At 38.6% G+C, this 21,735-nt stretch overlaps 2 protein-coding genes across 2 annotated transcripts in view; both read right to left on the minus strand.

Moving 5' to 3' along the window:
- Window positions 1-46: 46 nt before the first annotated feature.
- On the minus strand, window positions 47-8,314 carry LOC107187677 (putative 1-phosphatidylinositol 3-phosphate 5-kinase). Its single transcript, XM_015575820.1, has 14 exons — window positions 8,151-8,314; window positions 7,786-7,997; window positions 7,523-7,712; window positions 7,086-7,323; window positions 6,782-6,988; window positions 6,495-6,709; window positions 6,085-6,427; window positions 5,655-6,015; window positions 5,308-5,578; window positions 2,138-4,841; window positions 1,260-1,810; window positions 747-1,079; window positions 514-675; window positions 47-446 (listed from the first exon to the last, which is right to left on the minus strand). The coding sequence occupies exons 1-14, from the start codon at window positions 8,263-8,265 to the stop codon at window positions 250-252; spliced, it is 6,099 nt and encodes a 2,032-aa protein (XP_015431306.1). The 5' UTR covers window positions 8,266-8,314; the 3' UTR covers window positions 47-249.
- Window positions 8,315-13,305: 4,991 nt separating this feature from the next.
- The window catches only part of LOC107187722 (solute carrier organic anion transporter family member 4A1), a 60,023-nt gene continuing 51,593 nt past the window's right edge, over window positions 13,306-21,735 (minus strand). The window contains exons 7-12 of the mRNA XM_015575879.1: window positions 20,456-20,577; window positions 18,979-19,242; window positions 18,043-18,244; window positions 16,677-16,824; window positions 14,904-15,280; window positions 13,306-13,495 (exon numbers count right to left, since the gene is read on the minus strand). Coding sequence (XP_015431365.1) covers window positions 13,306-13,495; window positions 14,904-15,280; window positions 16,677-16,824; window positions 18,043-18,244; window positions 18,979-19,242; window positions 20,456-20,577 — 1,303 coding nt within the window. The remainder of the gene's footprint in view (window positions 13,496-14,903; window positions 15,281-16,676; window positions 16,825-18,042; window positions 18,245-18,978; window positions 19,243-20,455; window positions 20,578-21,735) is intronic.

Here is a 21,735-nt window from a genome sequence, read left to right on the forward strand (position 1 = left end):
TCACTATTATTTTTTTTGTAATAGATATAAAACTAAAATTTTGAACAATTCTAAAGTACGCGATATATTTGCAATGGCTACGAAAGTAGTTCCAATACTTTTTTTGTTTATAGATAAATATAACTTTACCACTCCCCACTGTATCAGATTCATTAGCAGCCTTACATTCAATATGCTTACAAAGAAATAATCACGCAAACACCCTATACGATGTTTGAACAAAATTGTAAATCATACTGATTGAGTCTTTCACGTTTCCACACCTCTACCTAAACCGGACCACCTGTCTGGTACAGGCAAGAAATATCGGTGCATAGCTGCTATGAAACGAGCTCGATATTCTTCCGGCGATATTATTGTTGGCAGTTTTCCTTGGCCGCCCAAAATACCTGATTTTTTCACCATTGTTTCTAATTTCTTGTCCCACGTAAAAGTTCGTATATAATCTATAAAATCATCACGTTTTTTAAGTTAACGAGCTCTGGACTCGGAAGAAATGTTGCTTAGACTTACCTATTATACCTAACACGAGTTCATCTGAGTTTGGCTCCAAACCAACTAGCAGTGAGTAATCCATCACAGAATTATCAGCCAGGAACTTTGTGTCTTGTTCAATGGCTCTATTTAAAACCGCCTTGGAATGTGATCGGATGTAGAGTGGCGAGTCACAGCTCACTAAAAATATTTCGTTATTTATATATCTGAAAACAAATGACACCCAAAACCACAAACGAGGGTCTACTAACTGTTTAATAAATTTTCATCAAGCAACACAAGCTCCCCTTCCTGACTGGTGTCGTCAGGATTTACAAGCCGATTCCTCACCGATCCTTTCAAGTCGAATTTGTCTGTTATAGTTCTGTTATAAAATAAATTCTCCATCACTAGTACGCTAGTGCGTAGTGCTGCGTTTGTCGTGTTATTTTTAAAAGATACTCTGTAAACACCCACTATCTTCCCTAATAGCGTTGGTTGCCTGGTCTGCTGGCATTTTTCCATGTAGGCGAAATAATTCGGTGCAAAGTCAAGAAATATTTGCATTTCTAACCTGGACATTTCTTTTATAATAAATCTGTCATCTGTAAAGAAAACAAGCTGAAATGAATTCAACGAAACACGCACAAAGTGTGTGATTCAGCTGTAAGATGTTCTTTGGAAACTACTGAACAACCTTATATGTGTCATGTAACCAAAAATAATTACTTTTGTAGTACGCTATATGAAACTATGACACCATACTCTACACAATGACTGCGTACCTCGAGTTTTACAGAAACTGCTTCCGCTCTTTCCACCTCTTGCAACCCATTGTATGCTTCGACTCAAACTTCTCGTGTAACTGTCCTCTCCACATGGTAAAACGCTTTCTCTGAGAGCAGCAAATTGCGCGGCAAAGTATATTCTACAGTAGAAATTAGTTGTCGCGTCGTTGAATTGAACTTCGATGTAATTCTGCTGTTTGGTTGCTTTTTTGTCTTCTTCTGTCTCTGATGTTACAGCTGGACTCTGTGTGTTCGAGTCCATGTTCGAGACACTTTTGTCAGAGTCTATAGGGCTCGCTGGATTCGGGCTGTTTCCACGGAAGAACGACAAAACGGACGGTCGTTTGAATTCACCTGATTGCATGATGTCGGGAAGATTCTCTTTATTCTCGGGGAACTTCCGTTTATTCAAAGGGCTCGGATTTAAATCAGGCCCTTTTGTTGTACGCATCAATTCGTGCAACGCGTGTTTGTAGTCGTGCGAGTCAAGCGCGTACGCGATTATAGACGAAGGCTCCGATTCGTACACCACTATGGGCACAACTGAACTGTAAGAAATATTTTCGAGCATTAAATTACAGTAAATTAAACAATTCGTTATCCTGAACATAATATTTTCTTGAAAAGTTTATGTGCTTTAACCGTCTATAAGGCAGTGGCAATCATGTCACCACCAATTTTTCATTTCTGTCAATTTGAGTTTGTCAATTACAGATAAACCTAACTCGACCTTATAAAGAGTTAAAGCTTTGTGTACGTGGGACGTTAAAACATGAAGTTCATTTAACATCAATTCACGAGAGTCTTGTCTCCTTATTAGCTCAAACAGTGAAAGTTTTATATACCATGTAAAAAGTTTTCTAATATTATCATACCCAAGAGGAAGTAAATGATGCTCCAATGATCCCAAAGGATTTGGTATTGGTTGAGTAACAGGTACGGAGGGCAATAACTGCGACAGAATTGTTTTCTTCTTCTTCTTTTTATCCGGCATATCCTCCACAGCCAGAGGCAACACATCAGAGTGCGATCTCTGATGCATTTTTGGTGATCCCTGGACGATGACAATATCATCAGGATTATTACTTTCCAAAAGTTCATTGTCTGAATTCTCTATTCCTTCCATTCCCGGTAAATCATTTTGTACAGCTGCGATAGCATCAATAGCATTGTAATCGGCTGACATAGGACTTAGATCCTCGATCTGCGATTCCGAAGCGGTGTCTTCTGTAATATATCCGTCGGTGTCGATAATGCTGTTGCTTCCAGTTGTTAACGACCGTTCGGTGAACCTTCGTGGACGTTCGTCCTTCTTCTTAACGGACATTTCCAGGATTTTCGCGTTCCAGGTGAACACAACCTCGGATATCAATCGTTTAAGAATCACAATACCATCCTCGATTCTAAACATTAACGCTTGAACTTGTTTCTCGGACACTTTCCCTTCGAGCTTCTTATTCTCCAATGTCGGGGACGTCAATTTCAATTGAATCTCTTCTATTTTATTTTTGAAGTACTGCTGATCCTTCGTCAACTGTTGCTTGGCAGCATTCAAGCTGTCCATGTCCGTCTGCAATGTTGTCAACTTCTCCCGTATAGTCGAGAAAACTTCGTCCCCTTTCAGCGTCAAGCTTTTCATCTCCTCGATCACGTCGGCGTGTTGCTTCGGTTCGTATATGACGTTTATCAACGGGGGCGGCAGAGAAATCTCCCATTGGGATATCTTCGTATATTTAAACACGGCCAGCATGTTTTTCTTGGTGAAGTATTGATAGTGATCGTAATGGAGCAAATGTTGACAGGTGTCCGAACCTCGTCTGGTGTAGGCGTTCCCATGAAAACGTAGTTCCAGATACTTGGCGAAAGACAGGGACCATGTGTCGTCCGACATTGGTACCACTGGCGAAACGCTTTTACACTTCATACATTTACTCCACATTAAGATTTGATTCGCGTTCTCCTGGGCGAACGGTTCGGTGCTCATTTCATTTAAACTAATGTGTATACACCCTCCATCGTGGGCGAATCGTCGAACGTGCTGAGCAATTTGTGCTCGACACGCCTGAGCTGGACACTTGTACTCGGACGTTAAGCAGTAACGTTCCAAAAAACGTCCCAGGGCGATATCATTTCGGCCATACAAATCCATGTTGACTACCCAAGGATTCACGCAGAACGCTGGTGTATCGTTTCCGGTATTCGAGAAACTACAAAACAACACAGAAAGACGTTGGTGACTACCTGGATCCAAACAATCGGGCCACTCGGGGGTTTGGTCGTTCACGTCGGACTGTATTATAATCGGTGGTTTGTCCGACAGAACATTATTCGTCGGATACAATCGACTACCACACGCTCGAAAATTAGCTAATAAAGATTGCACCTCCCGACTATCGACGTCCGTGGTTAGCCTTGCTTGGACAAACGGATGTTGTGGCTTCAGTTTCAATCTCGTCAATGGATTATCAATACCGGACTGTTCCGCGGATGCGTTGCCAGCCTTGATCTCTTTCACTTTGTCCAGAAACTGTACAGAGTAATAAATGTCCCTTGGAAAGAAACTTCGTAGCACACAATTTCTTCCTGTCTCGGTTTCCAAATAAGGTATAGAAAATTTTAAATAAGGCGAAATACTTAATATCGTACCCTCTAGCGCTTTCTTAAACTTATTCAATAATGGTAGGTCAGCAACACTTAAATGCTGACCGTTTGGACTAGTTTGACTGAAGACGTCGTCCTCGTCTTCGTTTAAATACTGATGCAAAGGATCGCTTCGATCGCTAATTGATTCGCCATAAATGCGTTTTTCGTCTGGAACAACTTTATCCCGCATCTTTGGTTTCTCGGTGTCTTCGTCGATTTCTTTGGTCACCGACTCCCCACATTTACCACCAAACAATTCCATTGTACTATTTTGATCTTCGCTGCATTCTGTACCAAGTCCCGAAGTATTATCTAAACTGTCGTTATTGTGTGATAGTTTACTTGTCGTTCCATCTTCCGTGGCTATTGAATTAATTACAGAGGACTTTGTTTTAGGCTTGAATAATTTTAAAGTGTCGTAAGGATCAATATCTTCGGATAGCATAGAAGATATCTGTTTAACGGAATTTGCGTTTAACATATTCTCACTGTACACTTGATCTGTAACTCTATCTTTCAATGGTGTACTTCTGTTAGCTGGATATTCAATTTCAATGCTGTGTCGATCGGTCGACGATGTTCCAGAATCTTTCTCAACTTTTGATATTTTCATAATTTCGTCGCTGTCAGTACTCTTTCTATCATCATTGTCTTCGTTGGTTCTAGACTGCAACATTTTACTAGATTCTTCGAAATCCTTACAATCCTTATGTGATGTTTCATCCAAAAACGAATTATCTTTAGGGGACGGTGGCCTTGCGAATTCATCCATAAGAAACGACTTTTCTAAACGCCACGAATAGGCCGCGAAAATCATCGTTGAGGTTACATTCTTTACTTTCTTCAACTCCGTTTGAGAACCGCCTCGTAGTAAGATTGTAGCTCCAAGATGTGGATTTGCGCACCCCTCGAAATACATCAATGTTTTAATACCATCTACAAAACAGATCAACAAATTCTAATTCAACCGAAATTAAAAAGACAATTAGGTTAAACCAACCAGTAAATGATCATTAGGCGAGAAATGTAAATTATAAATTTAAAAATTATTAAATGTTTATAAATGGAGCGTTGTTGCACTTTTAATATCCCATATTTTTAGTTTAGCGTATTAAGCAAACATTAGTAAAAGTACAATTGTTATTAAAAATGTTTTAGAAATGTAGCAGTCATTCACTGGGCTTTTACACGTTTACACTTTATAAATAATTTAAAAAAAAATACGATAAGGATAAGTAACTATTTTTATAAAAATTTCAAGAAAAATAAATTTAAATGCAATTTCAGCAACTGTTTTGTTGTTATAAATAAATACATTCAAGTATTAATCTTAAACGTCCAGAAATTCAACAATTCGGTCATTCACTGGTTGGTTTACCCTACGTCCGTTCTGGTCACTCACTTTTATCGCACGAAAAATTTCGCAGATAAAACTTTTTACATGTGCCAAGCATATATCTTGCACTTATATGAGCATCAATGGTGTTCACAATAGTCGCGCCCGTGCATCGCGCGACTCTCTCTAAAATACTGAGTTTCACATTCAAAACGAGCGTCACACCGCATTCTCGGAGCCTGTCTTGCGCCAATCTCGATACGGACCGATGTACGAGCACAACATCCGGGCCAAGAGCAGTGATTCTAGCCACTGTATGCCCTAAATATTCATTCTCCTATAAACGAGAATTTTTGTTGTTACAAAATAAATTAATAATACTAATCCGCGTATCGACAAACTTTTGTTCATACTTGCAACATCACGGGCTCTAAACTTAATAATTTTCCTTCCACGCGTTGGTACATGAGCCCACATTGAAGCAACAGAATCTTCGGATGAGCTATCATCGCGTTCATTCCACGATGCGCGACATTTTTGTTACAAACAACACCGGACACAATTTCACAGTCGTCTCGACTACCGCCTGAACATTTCTTTATTTGTACGTACTGTCGAATATCCAGATCATCGACATTGTGATTCAGATCCGGCCTCACGAAGTCGACAACCTGATGCGCAATCGGAAGTATCGTTTCCGACCAGGTCTGCGACAAGCCTTCTTTATTGAGAAGTTGTTTGATCAACGAATCTTCGTGCTGCTTATAAACCGATCTGCAATCCATCGTACGCAAGACACTTAAGTCTTTGTAATCTCAAGATAATATTGTACGTAACACTTACGTTAAACACTCGTATGCGTATAGTTCTCCTAAGGCAGACCTAAGGTTCGATGGTTTGTGCCAACCATTTCTTTCTTTAAATTCTTGTACTTGCAGCGTGTCGTTTAACAGGTCATCGGCGATTTTCGAGTTGCATTTATGTGATTTTACTGAGGCTTCTTTCTGATCAATTACACCGTCGCTACTATCTACAGATATTGCAGTTAAATCTTCGGAGGTCGGCCTTTTTAACGTTACAGTAGACGATTCCAAGTTTAGGTCTAAATAAAAACTAGAACTAGAGGATGGTAAACGTCCAGTGGGTTGTTGTATTGCATTCGAAGGTTTCGATTCGTTTTCAGAGTCTGAAATATATATTTCCGTTGATATATCTCGTGTCTGCGGATTAAAAGTAACGTTAAATGCTGGTACCTGTCGTGGAGTCATGCTGCGGAATCGTTTTCACCCATGCAGGCTCTTGAGCGTCGCAGGTTGTTTGAGTTTCAGTTAACAAATCCATACTTTGCATCTGTGATAATTTTACTGGTTTGAACACGGTTGCTGTATCACTGAATACATTGTCAGCAAGGACTGGCTCGATAAAACCTGCTTCTAGCAACGCTTGTCCTATAGCGGTAGCCTGGACACTAAAGAAAATAATATTTTAATATTAAACTCGAACGATTGCTTTTTGTTTTTCTGTTCGCTAAATTTAATACCGAGTGGCTGCTTTATTTTGTGCTATCATCCAGTTTACTAATTCACTAGCTAGGAAGCAATTGTGATAGCTTTTCAGTCTAATTCTGTGCGTTTGTAAAAGAATTGCTTGACTCGATCTAAAGAGCTCTTCGTAAATCATTCTCAATGAAGCTGAGTTTTGTAATACAAGCGAACGTTCTTGCGACGTTAAATAACTATTTGCTGATCTGAAAAGCAAATTTATGAAATACTTATAGTTTCTTCCCAGTTTGAAAAGAAATACAGAATTTCACAATGAGAATAAGATTAATAAAAAAACCATACCTTCCAATAGCATATTTTTCCTCCATGTATCCAACGCTTGGTTTCCTACAAATCGATGTTTCATCTTCTACAGATTCATTCGGATTTATCTGAGCCATAGGTGGTGGGTCATTTCCATATTTAACTTGAAGATCTTCTTGCAAAGCTTTCAAATCTTCTGACAGATCGCTTCTCATGTCCGACGATTGTAAATAAGATAAAACAACTTTGCAACAATATGTACAGACCCTAAGATCACCTGGGGTGAAACGTTTAATAATGTAACATTTTCAAACAACAAATAGGAAACATACAAAACCACTCAATGCATCTGTCATTACTAGGACTGACACCCTTCTGAATTAATTTATGTTCAATCAATCTGAATTATAATTTTCATCCAATTACTAGCCCCAACATTATTCTTAGTTACAATATATTATTTCATATTTGCATACCAGTGCACCCCATAACTTTTCCAGGGATCTGATCAGAACAGCACTTCGAACAAAATATTTGACCACAGACACGACAATGATGTCTTCTGCGAAATGTTGTAAACCGTTCTCCGCATTCATAGCATTGTTTGCTTACACTGTCAGGCATCCAGTAACTCCTTAATTGGGAGTCTTTATACGAGCGCAGGTTCTGCTGTTAATTAGTAGTGTTATCATCTTGAATCATTCACAGCACATTCCATAACACGCAAAAGATAACTCACAGTACTTTTCAGAGCGACTATATTACTGATACGTTTCAAAACATTTGGTAAGCTTCTTCCTTCACGAGTATCCAGTGGAAAGATCATCATATTAGAACTGTCATCCTCCGGTGTTTTTTCAGTACTTTCTGATTGTTTCCACGATTCAGAATCCGACGAGCTTTGTTCCTCATTAGTAGATGAGATTGTAGAATCATCGACATTTTGAGAACCTACAAATTAATTAACTTCCATCCATCATATAATCTTCATTCGGATATTAATGAAAAATACGTTAATAAATAAATAAATCTTAATTAAAAATCCATGTACTTATGTCTTAATTGTTACTTTTAAATTTCTCGTAAAATTAGAAAAAATCTTACTCCTAGTAAAGCTGAAGAATTTCGAAAATAACGAAGCTACAACAGGCTGACTCTCCTCGGGACTTAACGGAGCGAACTCCGTAAGCTTAGACGGTGAATTCATATTTTTATTCATTTTGGCCGATGCTATCTTCCCTGAACCATTTTTGTAATAAACTGCACACGAAAGGCCGTCTCTTTGTACCTGCGCCGATGAATGCAAACAGATAAAACTTCCAGCGAGAAACGTCAGATTGTCAAGTTACCTTGATAACGATATATCTATAGATGGCAGTCTACTACCTTAATGTGTAATGGTTCTACACTTCCTTTGCTATGTTATTAATTATATTATCACTACGTAACTATCATTTTGTATGGTATATAAATTTGCAACGATATTGTACAAACGACACTTGTCCACTCGCTACCGCAGAATAGTTGGCGCCGAATGTTAACGTATCTTAACGATTTATATCTCAAAAAATTGCCCCCAATTTGCTCCTTCCGAATCTGAAATTGTTCCCACCGCACCGTTTATATTTAATGAGATATTACAATATTCCTGGAATTCTGGCCCTCTATAACCACGAAGACTGCAATAAACGAGCGCCTACCATATGACGTAATATCGCAGACGAGATATAAGAATAGATCTAACATGCAATGTAATTTTCTGTCCATGCTTCGAGGGCGTCAGAAGCCCCCTTACCATTTTAGTGTCAATACCCGACGTTACCAATAAAGCATGAATTCTGAGTATTATTAGCACAAATGAAGTGTTATATATTCCATTCATATTGCGTGTATCTATATGATTTGACGGGAATAAAAATGTCCGATGCTTCGGTTTAAGGGATAAATATGACAGTCATGAAACATGAAACGGAAAAGTATATATTTTTTCACTTAACTACAAGACGATTTATTCTAAATGCATCGTTAATGGGCATTTTATTAATGTTACTTTTTACATGCAGGAACTTTAAAATTTTTTTAAGTGTTACAGTGATATTTCGTTGGCCTCCGTATTAGCGCACTGCGCCGAACGCGGATAGCATGATGTTATAGTCGCAATAGAGCAATTGAATCGAATAGACGTATTGTACCGTAGCGCATCGTATTGTATTTCAAATTTTTATATCATAATTTATATGTATATGTGTATATTCCAATAAACATACGTCAGGTAATATAAGCATCATTTCATCCAATTGTCTTAAATATAACTGCATAAATATTGTACAATCTTATACTAATTATAGTTGCCTGGTTCAACAGGTTACTACAGAAACTAACTACTATGCCTACGCCTTTTAAACTTGGGCTGTAGTAGTATCTGCAGAAACTGCCATGGTTGCTGGGTTACTATATAATTTGCTCACGGAAGCACGCACAAGTGTCAGTCAGATTTCGACAGTTGCACGAGCACCATTCGACCGAGCTCGAGAGTTGTACGAGCAACAGCGATAAAGGATCACGTTTCAAAACTCTTGCGTATGCTTCGGGGGTTCTACGACCCCACTTCCTCACTCACCGGGTCTCTGACGCCCCCTGCGGGATTCTATGACCCCACGGTCTCACCACAGGTGTCTCTGACGCTTCCTGCCGGGGTTCTGTGACCCCACGTTCTCACCACGCGGGGACTCTGGCGCCTCCACCGGGGGTTCTGTGACCCCACGACTCACCACACGGGGTCTCTGGTTTATTACAGAAACTAACTACTGCCTACGTCTTTTAAATTTGGGCTGTAGTAGTATCTGAAGAAACTGCCATGGTTGCTGGGGTTACTATATAATTTTCTCACGGGAACATGCACAAGCGTCAGTCCCAATTCGACAGTTGCACGAGCAACATTCGACCGAGCTCGAGAGTTGTACGAGTTACAGCGATAAAGGATCACGTTTCAAACGTGTACTGACGCAAGCCATTTCACTACCGTTCATTGTCCCGTAATTCACATATAGTAACAACTGATTGAATCCGGCAGAGCACTACTGCAAATTATTACACACGTCTATCGTATGCCACCGGTAATCAAAATTTCGGCGACAAACTTATAAAACCTTTACGAAGCTTTGAAGACGGTACGGAAGATTTGCAAGTTACAGGGGAGGGAATTATGTGCGGCATATACGTTACAATATTTCATAAGCCTTACTAATATCTAAGCCTACTTTTTTTGAATTTATATAAATATCATTAGAAGTATATTGTAAAATTATATAGATAAGTAGGATTTAAGTAAAATAAGTATCTTAGGGCACTTACGGAGGACGCCACCAGTACATATACTATTCTTGCCACTAATTGGGCATACTTCAAGCAGAATCAAAGTATGAGTACTATACTATATTGATATTTCTTATTTACCGTATAATTGAATTTCTATTTGTACCTGAGCACTAGGTCGCAAGAACCTGTTGGGCCAGGTGGATACAAGTACTTACTATGGAAAAACAGTGATTTCCTGCAACAAACATCAAATTTAAACTGAACCGAATCATATACAATCGGACCAGAATCATCCTAGCGGGCTGAAGGAGGCTGCAGTAGCATGGAGTGAGTTAGACGGGGACGACAACAGATTTAAACGTATCAGAGAGGGCGGGAATTGATTTGAAGCACGCCGGGACAGGTTTACTACGGACCAAAACGAGCTGAAACGATTTGAAACAGGATAAAGTAGGTGGAAACGGATCAGAATGAAACTGGAAATCGAGGTATAGATACTTCATCTATAGTAACACACTGTACTGACTCTTTATTAGTGACACGTATAACCGACGTGCTGAACATCTTACTTTCCCATAACAAAAATAATTACAGTCAGAAATCGCAGAAAATGCATTATATCAAACTCGTGTAAATGACAGTCCGCAATATGTTCCTGTGTTTGTACATTTACACAATCCGAGGCTGCTACAAGCGTTCCCGCGTGTTCAGCGACACAAAATCTCCAACAAGGAATTCCCATGTATCCACCAATAATTCCACATTTTCAATCACTCACATATAGATTTCGGTGGCTTGCAGCTCTTCGATTCGGCAATATTAAAATAAACAAATCCATCCGTTCGCGCATTCACACCACACGTAACGTCAACTCGTTACGAAATGATCTTTTCGAAACGATGAGATATGGGGCGACGTAGCACAATATACAAAACCGCTGTATAGAATATTGTTCCGTGTTTCAACACGTGTATGTGAGATATGTGCATGTAACATGATATAGCGGTTCGATTCTTTCGAAACGCTGCTTTTCGTTTCGCGATTTACAACGACGCCACGACAAGTGTTACGCAAACTTCGTAGAAAAGGGATATCTTCCAGAGGGATCTCTGCGAAGTAACAATCTGTCGGGTATATAAATAACAGTTACACTGGGTGGCTACGAACAATATAAAAACGTGGTATCGCTCTCTTATCCTGAACATCGATTACGTCTATATCTGTGATGGACACGTTCGTTTGGGTTTAATTGACGTTCCGTAAACACCGGGATTATATCAGGCTTCGTTGGCAAGTTCTGTCTATCCACGGCTTGCTTTACATGCATTTCATTCTAACCTATAAAACGCGTGTCTCGATATTTCACTTTTCTGGGAATTGCCCGTGCTTCTTGGCTAGATATTCATCGTTTCTTCGTCGAAATACGGATGGAAAAGCTACAGAACTTTCCGTCGAACCTGATAAAACACTGCCGAGTGTATACCCAGATAGCACATGACGCCTTGAAGACGACTTAAAGACGCCTTAGACCTAAAATAGCCGTAAAATGGGCGTCTTTAAGGCGTCATGTGCTATCTGGGTAAAGTCACATATGAGCCATAACATGTCAAAACTTCTTGAATGGCTCATACGGACTATTAGGTTAGCTCAAATTACAGGTATACAGGTAGCTCAAATCAAACGAAGTTTCGCCCTGTTGTGATCGGTTATGTAACCGAAGATAGTGGTTGTATCCCATAATACATTACAAACATCGTAGTGACACATTAAGAGCAAATGTTTGATGTCTTCTCTTTTTATACGAACACCGTATCGAAAATCTAACGGATCGATTAATTTCGATTTATTTAGTAAGCGATGAACATCGAAAAGGACTACAAGTGCACTTACAGAATATGTCACATGGAAATAGTACCCACACGTATGCTTTTGCCGGTGAAAAGACTCGTGTATATTTGTCTCGACGACGACATTTAATAAAAACACTTTTGTGTGGTCTTTACAGCGATCGCGGCAGTGTACGTATCTTACACAAAGTACATACCCTATTCAGTAAGAATCGTATAAAGGTTAGCTGTACAGTTTTAGACAATTTTTCAATCCCAATATAGTTTCGCTCGGTTTTCATCAATGTAAATCGTGCTCGAAGTAATAACTTGACAAGTTAATAAATAATTGAAGCTACGAAATACAAAGTGTTAAATAAATACTTATCCATTCCATCTTCCTACAGAATTCATAGAAATATAGAAACGCTTCTTACACAGAGTAAAAACACTTTACACTAAACTATCCTGGATAACTATACAATACAAAAAAAAACGTTATGTACAGTAAACTCGCGATAATTACCCGCATTTGGGGCTGTAGGCGTGGCCAGTTCTAGAAACGGGTGTTTATCGAGAGCATGTTGTATCTCTTTTGCTGCTCGGTTAACGGTCGCCATTCGACTAATTATTGGATTCAGAAGGCATCAGAGAATGGGGTATATTTATCCAGCGGGCAGTTATAGCGAGTTTACAGTATTCGGTTTGGTACCCATTGCCAATATTATTTCAAGTTTTTTTACGATAAGGTAGGTTTTTGTCCGACTGATTAGTAGACTTGCAGAAGAGTCGGAACAGGCGTTTCGTCTGAAACTCGTACAGTAAATCCTCGATGAGTGTTCAAAAGCTTCTCCGCTCTAAACATTGAATATTTCATAAACTAATGGTCGTACGCGGCTGAAACAAATATCATTGGCTTCAGAATTCCAAGCTCTATCACTGTGTTAAACCTCGTTAAAAACTGCCGAGGAGCCTTCGAACACTTATCGAGGATTTACTGTACCTTGCAATTGTACCTGTGTTACGATGAAACATTCGACACTGAACGTTGTCCACTTGGAGGCAAGATGACCCGTGGCATTTTTTTTCTCAACAAATTAAACAGGATTATTTGTTTACGGTTCGATTATCGGACTTATGGTGGCCGGTGTGGAGGGAGTATCGTTTAACATCAACGTCGTCGTTGGTTCCTCCCGTGAATTTTGATCGTTTCTTCTGCCACCCGGTGGAATGTACGTCCACCAGGCCAGGAAGAAGAAAAGAAGGGACGCTGCCTTGCCTATAAACGCTAACGCCATCATGTACCTGTAGTGATAACCGGAAAAAATTATTCGTTATATTTGTGAACAGAAACAGTAATTGTACAACAGTTGAATATTATTGGTTAAGAAAAATAAAAAATATATTCAAATCGATCAGTTTCATTTTGAAGATCGTAGGACGTCATTTGACGTTCAGATGAATTTATGGTTTTCTGTTATGGTTCTTAAGGTGCGTATTCATTTGTTGCGTATGATCGTATCGTATCACCATACGATACATTTTCATACGCAACGATGCAACGTTTGCCCTCGTCCACATTGCTACACAACGGCGTTATGATACGAGGATACGCACCCTTATGGTGTTTCGTTAAAAAAATCAATGTTTATTTGCAAGCTGCTATCGTTAGAAATAGGCAAATGTTTTTGTTCTAGAATATGCAGAAACATAAGGTACGCCAATAAACAAGAACATTTAACAGTAACACCTACTTCACCCTAGAACGACACTATTTCATTTTTCAAAATAAAATCTACACATGTTAAATATCATAGAAAATTTCTGCAAAAATTCTATGTCTGTACTTCGTTATAGATCGTAAGAAAAGATAACTGCAGCGTGTTTTTTTCATTTAACCTTCGGAGTACGGACCGATGGCCGAGTCAATTGTGACCCGAAACAAGAATCTCACAATAGATGTTTAGGTACATATACATATAAGACGGTACTCGAACTGTGTGTTCATAGACGGGTCACCAGTGACTCGGCCACAGGAACGCGAGGATTAAAGAACGAAAATCTAGATATAATAGTTACTTTGAACTGTATGCTAAAAGTGAGTCTTTCTCATTTTATTTAGGATTGAATATGATGGTGGAATGTACAGTAAATTTTCGACGAGTGTTCGAAGGCTCTTTGGCACTATATTGGGCTGAAAGAAATATCATTGGCATCAGAATTCCAAGCTCTATCACTGTACTAAACTTCATTAAAAAGTCAGTGTTACACCTAGGGACCTCTCCTTGTCATTGCCGAGGAGCCTTCGAACACTCATCAAGAATTTACTGTATACTTCATATGCATGCAATAAATCCTCGATTTTGAATCTAGTGGTTTGTTCGGAAAGTAATTTCGTTTTTCAAGTTAGTCGAATTTTGTCGCTGCAAAATTCTTTGACTGATAAAACTTTTGATTCTAACGAAGGTATGAAAAAACACTTAATTCAGTTTTTTGCCAATAAGGACAAGAAGGTCTACAAGCACGAAATCACTTCATTACCTGAAAGGTGACAAAAGGTGTTGGAACAAAATGGTCAATATATAACTGAATAGAACTGTTTCTTTCTGTAAAAAAAATCGTCTTTCATTTTCATGCAAAAAAACGAAATTACTTTCCGAACAACCTAATAGATTGCTGTGAATCCGATCGATTTCGTAGTATTCGTTCGCACCTGCTCATGTACAGATTGTCGTAAACGAGACACGCGCCCCTGCCGTCGCAGGTCTCGTTCCATAGTATGCAGGTGTCGTCGATCAGGGCACCGAATACCATGGGCGCCGGTATCGTGCCCAGGATCCTCACTTTGATCCACTGTATGCCCAGGGCGAAGGATCGTTGATCGTCACGAACGACTCGGAGCGTCGCGGAGAGGGCGGGCATCGTGCAGAGGAATGTTATGAACATGTTGCAGAAAGCCAGGACAATGAACGGCCATAAATACGAGCAGGTTGTGTTGCAGGTCGTGTTGACCGCCTGGTATGCTACCAAATCATCCCCAGACGTCATGTTCAACGATGGCGCGCGTATGCACGTGCATTCGGAAAATACCTGTCCAATAAGAATACAGCAATACATTAAAATATTGGATAAATATTTACAATAAGGAAGCCACCTCCGATTTCGATTTTTTAATATGTTGCCAAGGTCATATTACCCTAAGTAGTATTGTGAAGGTTTTAGTCCAAGATAACACATGACGCCTTAAAGACGTCTATTTTAGGTCTAAGGCGTCTTTAAGCCGTTTTCAAGGCGTCATGTGCTATCTGGGATTGGGGGTCGCAGTTTGTAAAGAAGTTATTATCAAACAAACTTTATTATCGTGTTTCAGTACTATTGATAAGTAAAATAATCGATGACCTTGATATATGTGTTGTCAAGGTCACCGTCTTAAGTGACCTTTAGAAAGTTTCAGTTATCAAATGTTTATTAGACAATTATTAAGAGAACAATGATACCTTTTCTTGAACTGCCTTTAACCAACTCTGAATGACTTTTTTTCTTCGACTGTCCCTAACCAACTACGAATGATATTTTTTTCTTGAACTGTGTCTTACCAATTCTGAAGAATTATACTGATCGGAGTTGGTGACTGATAATTTAAGAAAAAGTAACTTTTTTAGAAACGACGATCTACAACTAAAACCTTCACAATACTACTCAGGGCGATGACCCTGACAGCATATTGAAAAATCATTGAAACTGGAGATGGTTCTCTTATTGTAAATATTTATTAAATATTATGTCAGTTTTAAGTTTTAGGATAGGAATTGGGGAATGTTTTTACAAATTCTGGATTGTCGTGTGTAAATTCTAGTTGAAAATAGTAATTTGATCGCTTGAGGCGGAGGCGAGACGCCGGCCATTTTGTTTTGTTCCTTTCACGCGGCTTATTATGGAAGATTTAGCGATTAATTGATTTTAATTGCAGACGCTTGTTAATAAATCTAGTGTATTATGCATTGCCCAGTGGTATATTGAAATATTATTTTACATAATTGAAAGGGTTATGTGAATGAAAAAAATTAGAGAATTAGGACGGAAGTTATTACGTATTAGAAGTACTACTCTAATGCTTCTCCAGTAACTGACACACTTTTCTTCTTTTCCAGAGTATTCTAAAGTGTGTTAAATTGTTCTCCAGTAACTGACACACTTTTCTTCTATTCCAGAGTATTCTAAAGTGTGTTAAATTGTTTCAAAGTGTTTCAAAGTGTTTTATAGCATTTTAAAATATTCCAAAGTGTTTCAAGGTGTTCCAAAATATTTCAAAATTTTCTAGAACTACACGTTTACTGTAGACGACCCTCACAATCGATTAGAAGAATTTTATTCTTATATTGCGTACGGTATTATTAGTCAACTGTATTACTCCTTTATCATGCAAAATTATGTCACCACAATCAACACATTATCAAATTTTTCGTTACACATAAAGAGCACTGACTTCGACGTTGTTTATCTGCGTCTCCTGATAGCATCCCGCGTGGCACGGTGAATAATACGTGATTCCGTTAACCCCGCATATTGGATTGAACTCCGACCTCGAGCATCCGCAGCCGTTATTGCACGCGTCGTCCAACGAGAAAGATTTTCTAGAACTACGAAACTCGTTGGTCCATAAACACAGTTCTTTAGACTCTACAACTGAGGGGCTCGGTGGAAAAAAGGCAGATGCCAACTCTAAATCGATGGTTATAAAAATTAATATTTGATTATAAAAGTAAATATTTAGATTAGGGGAGGTAGCTCCGATTACCTTGACCTTGACAAACGTTGTCAAGATCACCCTCCTGAGTGGCCTTCAGAATGTTTTACCCGTCGCTTGTTTTCTATTAAAAAGTTATAAACAAAAGAAGTTTTCAAAATGCTGCAGTTATTTTGACTATTCAACAGCTCCAATGACCTTGACATATGTTGTCAAGGTCACCCTTCTAAGTGATCTTAAGAAAATTTTAGTAGTCGCTCGTTATTTGTGAAAAAGTTACTAACGAATAAATTTCGCAATATAAAGGTCTATGATTAACGCCATAATTTAAATCTTACCTAAATAGTATAAACATTATATTATTAACATATCTGTTCCTTTAAGTAATTGCGTGGACGGACTGTACCCCCAACCCAAGAAAAACCTACCTCTAATTTAATTAACTGATTATATTAAAATTAGATTTGGTTATGTTAGGGTTAGGTTTGTCTCGGGTGGGGATGCAGTGGGAGGGGCGGAGCCCACTCATTTTATAATGATTACCAATACTCCAAATAACTGCTACTTTTTACACAATTTTTTTCTTCATAACTTTTTAATAAAAAACGAGCGACGGTTAAAACCTTCCGAAGATCCCTCAGGAGGGTGACCTTGGCAACATATGTCAAGGTCAAGGTCATCTGAGGTGCCTCCCTTATTCTAAATGTTTACCAAATCGATTTTCAGTTTTTCGCACCATTAACAAGCTCGAACAATCGTCCATTCCATGACCTTCATGGATTAGAAAATTATGACGATCTCTTTCTTAGATTGTTAAAAAACGTGTAACATAATATGAATTTTCAAATCAATATTTGATAGTAATTACCATTTACCATCTATTTCAATTACCAATTAAAATAACTACGAGTTAATTCCGAATTTCCTGAGAAAATTAGTTACCCTAAAAGTAGCTGTCGCGTAAATTTATAATATGGTGCAATATTGTGACCCTTGTCCACTAAGCCCTTGAATTAATTTGAAAACTTAGTTTACCAAGGCACGATTTATGGAGCCCTCGAATCGCTGACGCGCTCCATAAACATCGATAAACAAAGTAACGCACCTGCTTTGGTCGGAGTAAGGCACCGTGACCCCAGCGAAGCTTAAATTCGGGCAGTTCAGCACAAAACACAAAGTGAAGGCGATGCAAGAGGCGGTGGCCAGGAGGCAGAACTTCAAAATCCCCGAACAGGGCAAATTGAACCGTTTTATGAGATAACCGCCCAGGAAAGTGCCGCCGCCACCGGCGGGAACCGTAACTAGACCTAAAAACGTAGAGAAAAAACGTTTCATCGCGAGCAATAGGGTAAAGTCACTAATGAATGAACACTTAAGAGATTTTGTAATTATTAAAATCAAACTTTACATGATAAAAATGTTAGTAAATATTCGACACATGAAAATTAGAGTTTTTAATATCTATAAATTTTTATGACGTACAGATGTCAATATGGAAAAGTGGAAAAATGCAATTAAATTGATCACTTAATGCTAGATTTTTGAGAAAATCACTGGTATCGGTTCCAAGAAATACCTTTCAGATTCTAAAATGACGGAAATCGATGATTTCGATCGAGACGAAGGTGTCCTTCGTATCTCGATAAAAACACAATAGCAAAAAACTACACTATTACATTAGTGCCCCCCCTTGATACCTTGAAACTTTTGTTTATACACCTTGATGGAAAAATAACCTAAAAAATAACCTAAAATAAAATAAAAATACCCCCCCCCCCCTGGATGGAAAAAAGTGGCTTTTGCCGGTGTAGAATATCGCTAGGGTAGCCGTGACATATAATTTTCAAACACCCTGTACATGGTGCAAAAATGATCCTATATCGCGGGGACACGTTAACATATCGTTCGATCGATACTTTTTACCGAACAGTGCTTCGATTCCCTGGGGAAAAAAATGAGGGCGATTACGCCTACCAGCCAGTAGGGGTTCGGGCGTGGGCCGTTTGATTGATTATAACAGAGAGTACTCAATATTATTCACCCATTAGCAACGCGGCGGAGCTAGCGCTGACGTTGAATTGATTTTCGATCAGCTTCGGCAGGAACGCGGCGAAACCGGCGATCAGCAATCCTTCACTGGCACCTGCCAGATTCAGCATGAAAAATCCGGGGTTACCGAGCAGCTCGGTCAAAGCGCGCGGCAGTTCGCGGATCTTCGAAAACGCCTCTCCCGTTTCGCTGGTGGCCGATTGCTTCGGTTTCTCGTGTGCCTCCGACACTCTCTCCTTGGCCAGTTCTTCCGAGCCTAAAGAAACGAAATTTCTCGCCGATTAATTTAATGTTTAATTGACATTCACCGACAGGTTATTCCACGCGAAATTGGACACTTTTAGGGGAAGATTTTGGATTTTTGTTAAAGCTTGGATATGTTGTCTGTAGTTATACAAAAATGTATCCTTGAAGGATTTGAAAAAATTTTGACAATTTGTGTTTTTACAACCGTTTGAAATATAGTTTCAACCTTTTTTTAATAAGTCTTAACTGTTGAACTGACAAACTGATAAACATGGGCTTTGCGGCTGCTTACAGTGGAGACGTAAGAGTACCTAATCAAAATTATTTCAGTCAAGAATCATATCGTTTAACCATTTATTTCGTAATTGTTTTAAAGAAATGCAATTTTATAATAACGAGGCAGTATTGAAAATTTTGAAAGATTTGTCTCATGTGTTACTGTCCTCCTTGGATCCTTTCGTGTCGTCAATCTCAGTCGAAAATAGAAGAAAATTCCTTAAAAATTCATACTTCTGTGAACATGTCAAAAAATCTGTTTGTAAATGATGATGTAATAGGAGAGGATTCCTAAAATTGATAAAAATTTGTTCATTTATAGCTATATCTGCGTAAATAAAATTATAAGTCTGAACATTTTTGAATGCTTGAACTAAATAAGCGTATAAGCTGCTAAATTATCGCATGAGCTGCTAAATTTTTATTCTGGACCATAGCCTATACTTAAAGAGTTTGATCAGTTTTGAAGAAGTTTTCATTTTCTTTGGCACCTGGTAGAAATAAAGTAAATCGATCTTGGGTTGACTCCAGTTCCTGTCAATTAATCACCAACAATCTATGTTTGTATAAACCTCCGCAGTTCAAACAGTCATCATTGATTGATGACTCATCAATGACCGACACCGCGTTATCGTAACACAGATTCAAATGTCAAATGCAGTATACAGGGTGTAACAAAAATGTTGGAAGACCCGGAAATGGAAGACTCGTGAGGTGATTTGAAACAAGTTTTTCCTTAGCAAAAATGTTATCTGATGCATTGTTAACGAGATATTAACGAAAAACCCCGACCAATCAGAGAGCGAGTCTGCTGGCCGAGTTCCCGCGGTAACGTTGGCTACCAATTGCAGCGCGTAGCCAACGAAAGCTAGGTTCTGCGGTAAACGTATTGAAGAAACAGGAGGTTTGTAATGGGATTCGTGAAATGATTGGAAATATGTACCTACCGGGTAACAATGCCGGGAACGCCAGTATCGGAATGGCGATCACGAAACTGAGCACCGCGGCTGCTAGGAAACCGATCCACCATGCTCCGACCCAGACGTTGTTCTCCGGTGTTAAACCGATTCTGAAATTAAGGGTTTTGAATTTCATCAATTTCTATGACACAGTTTTATATATTTTTCGGAAGCATATTCAGTTTATGTTCTAAAAGTCGTGATTTATAATAATGAGCTTTTCGTATTGTTAGATAAAACTGATGAAACAGGGAGAGACATAATTGGGGTGTGGCTAGTTGCTGTATTTAAGTCTAACCTCAAAATCAGTTCGCAATGAAACCTTGCAGATTATTTAAATTAACGATTAATATATGTATACTATAACGTAACTTATAGTTGTTTCGTAATATTGGAGTATTATAATGATTGTTAATGATTAAATGTTATAATGAGTATTATAATTTATTCATCATTTATTATTAAAATTTCTTGTCAATAATAGGTAATCTATTAATGGCGACTTCGTTTCTGGATGTTTAATCAATTTCTGTTGAAAAAATCAAATGTTCCCGATTCAAGCGAAATTTGAGAAAATGTGTTAATTTGGAAGAACACATTAAGTTCCTTCCAAATAAGCTAATTTTCTGACATTTCGCTTTGTCATATTGCATTCCCTATTTTGAATTTTGGAAACGTGACTTTAAATTCGTAACCAAAAAATCCCACAGATACTGCTCATCTTAAAAATCTGTATGTTTCAAAATTAAAAATTTAGGTTAGACAGATCGATAGAAAATGTCATTACGAAGAAATTAAAACAAAAAAGCATTGAGTTTACTAAAAAAGTACGACCAGTAGACTGATTCGGAAAAAATAAGTCATTACCTACCACCGTGCGCCAGTGAACGCGTTACAAAAAATTTCAATGCAACTTCAGAAACTCCAATACAAATTACACTATTTTCAAAGCAACGCTAAAAACCCTGCCACCGCTCCTATCATTAAACGCATCTGCTATCTTCCGTTCAAGCTCGATATTAACCGGAAGTTGGGGAACAGGAACGCGTAAATAAAAACTAAAATAAAAAAAAAAAAGATAGTAGATAGAAAAAAGCAATTATCCGAGAACCAGTTCATCCGCGGCGAGTAGGCCAGAAACGTGTTCCTCGGAGTAACTTCCGCCTGCAACTACGCGATTTCCGGCCATTTTTTTTAATTCCACCGGACGATCCCATAACGGCGAAGCTTATAAAACTTTTCCGACTAATTTCCCGGCCACGAGCACA

Source organism: Dufourea novaeangliae, unplaced genomic scaffold, assembly GCF_001272555.1.
Source record: "Dufourea novaeangliae isolate 0120121106 unplaced genomic scaffold, ASM127255v1 scaffold101, whole genome shotgun sequence".
NCBI classification, from domain to species: Eukaryota; Metazoa; Arthropoda; class Insecta; order Hymenoptera; family Halictidae; genus Dufourea; species Dufourea novaeangliae.